Source organism: Pygoscelis adeliae, unplaced genomic scaffold (genome assembly GCF_000699105.1).
Source record: "Pygoscelis adeliae isolate BGI_AS28 unplaced genomic scaffold, ASM69910v1 Scaffold45, whole genome shotgun sequence".
NCBI lineage: Eukaryota > Metazoa > Chordata > Aves > Sphenisciformes > Spheniscidae > Pygoscelis > Pygoscelis adeliae.
This window is the reverse complement of record NW_008825114.1, coordinates 15,257,580-15,258,116: the sequence shown is the minus strand read 5'-3', so window position 1 is coordinate 15,258,116 and position 537 is coordinate 15,257,580. Positions and strand designations below refer to the sequence as shown.

Below are 537 nucleotides of genomic sequence, written 5' to 3'. Positions count from 1 at the left end.
ATACTTCAGCAAGGGCTTTTGTCATGGCCAGTTAGACAGAGGTGGGGAGGGAGTGGTTTTCAGAGGTTGTTTTAACTAGTAGCTTAATTTAGTTCAACACCTACTTAAAATAATGGTGCGTTTTAAAGTTATCACTGTGTCTGAGAAGCAGACTCCAACCAGGCTATTTTAACTTTCCAGATAAATCCATCCAGTGTTCAGACGAGAAGACGACTGCGTGTACCGGACCGCTTTCAGTTGGCCTTCCACAATGCCGTGTCCCCTCGGGACCCTCTATTGGTATGTGTCGCGACAGGCACCTGAAGACTGCGACGCCTCAAGAAACGCAGCCGAGAACATTTCCAAAGGCGGCGGCTTTACGCCAGCGCAAGCGTTGCCGGCCCGTCCGTGGGAGCGGACTCGCCCTGCAGCCGGGGCCCTCGCACCGCCAAGAGCTGCGTTTCGGTCACGCCGTCACCACCCCGTGCCGTCTCTCTGGGAGAACTCCGGCGCCACGTCAGCAGCCCTCACCGTGGCGGGCGAGGCAGGGGCGAGGTG

At 56.6% G+C, this 537-nt stretch overlaps 1 protein-coding gene across 1 annotated transcript in view; it reads left to right on the top strand.

The window, feature by feature from the left end:
- The first annotated feature begins 250 nt into the window (after window positions 1-250).
- The window catches only part of CDC14B (cell division cycle 14B), a 48,479-nt gene continuing 48,192 nt past the window's right edge, over window positions 251-537 (top strand). Inside the window, exon 1 of the mRNA XM_009328201.1 lies at window positions 251-534. Coding sequence (XP_009326476.1) covers window positions 251-534 — 284 coding nt within the window. The remainder of the gene's footprint in view (window positions 535-537) is intronic.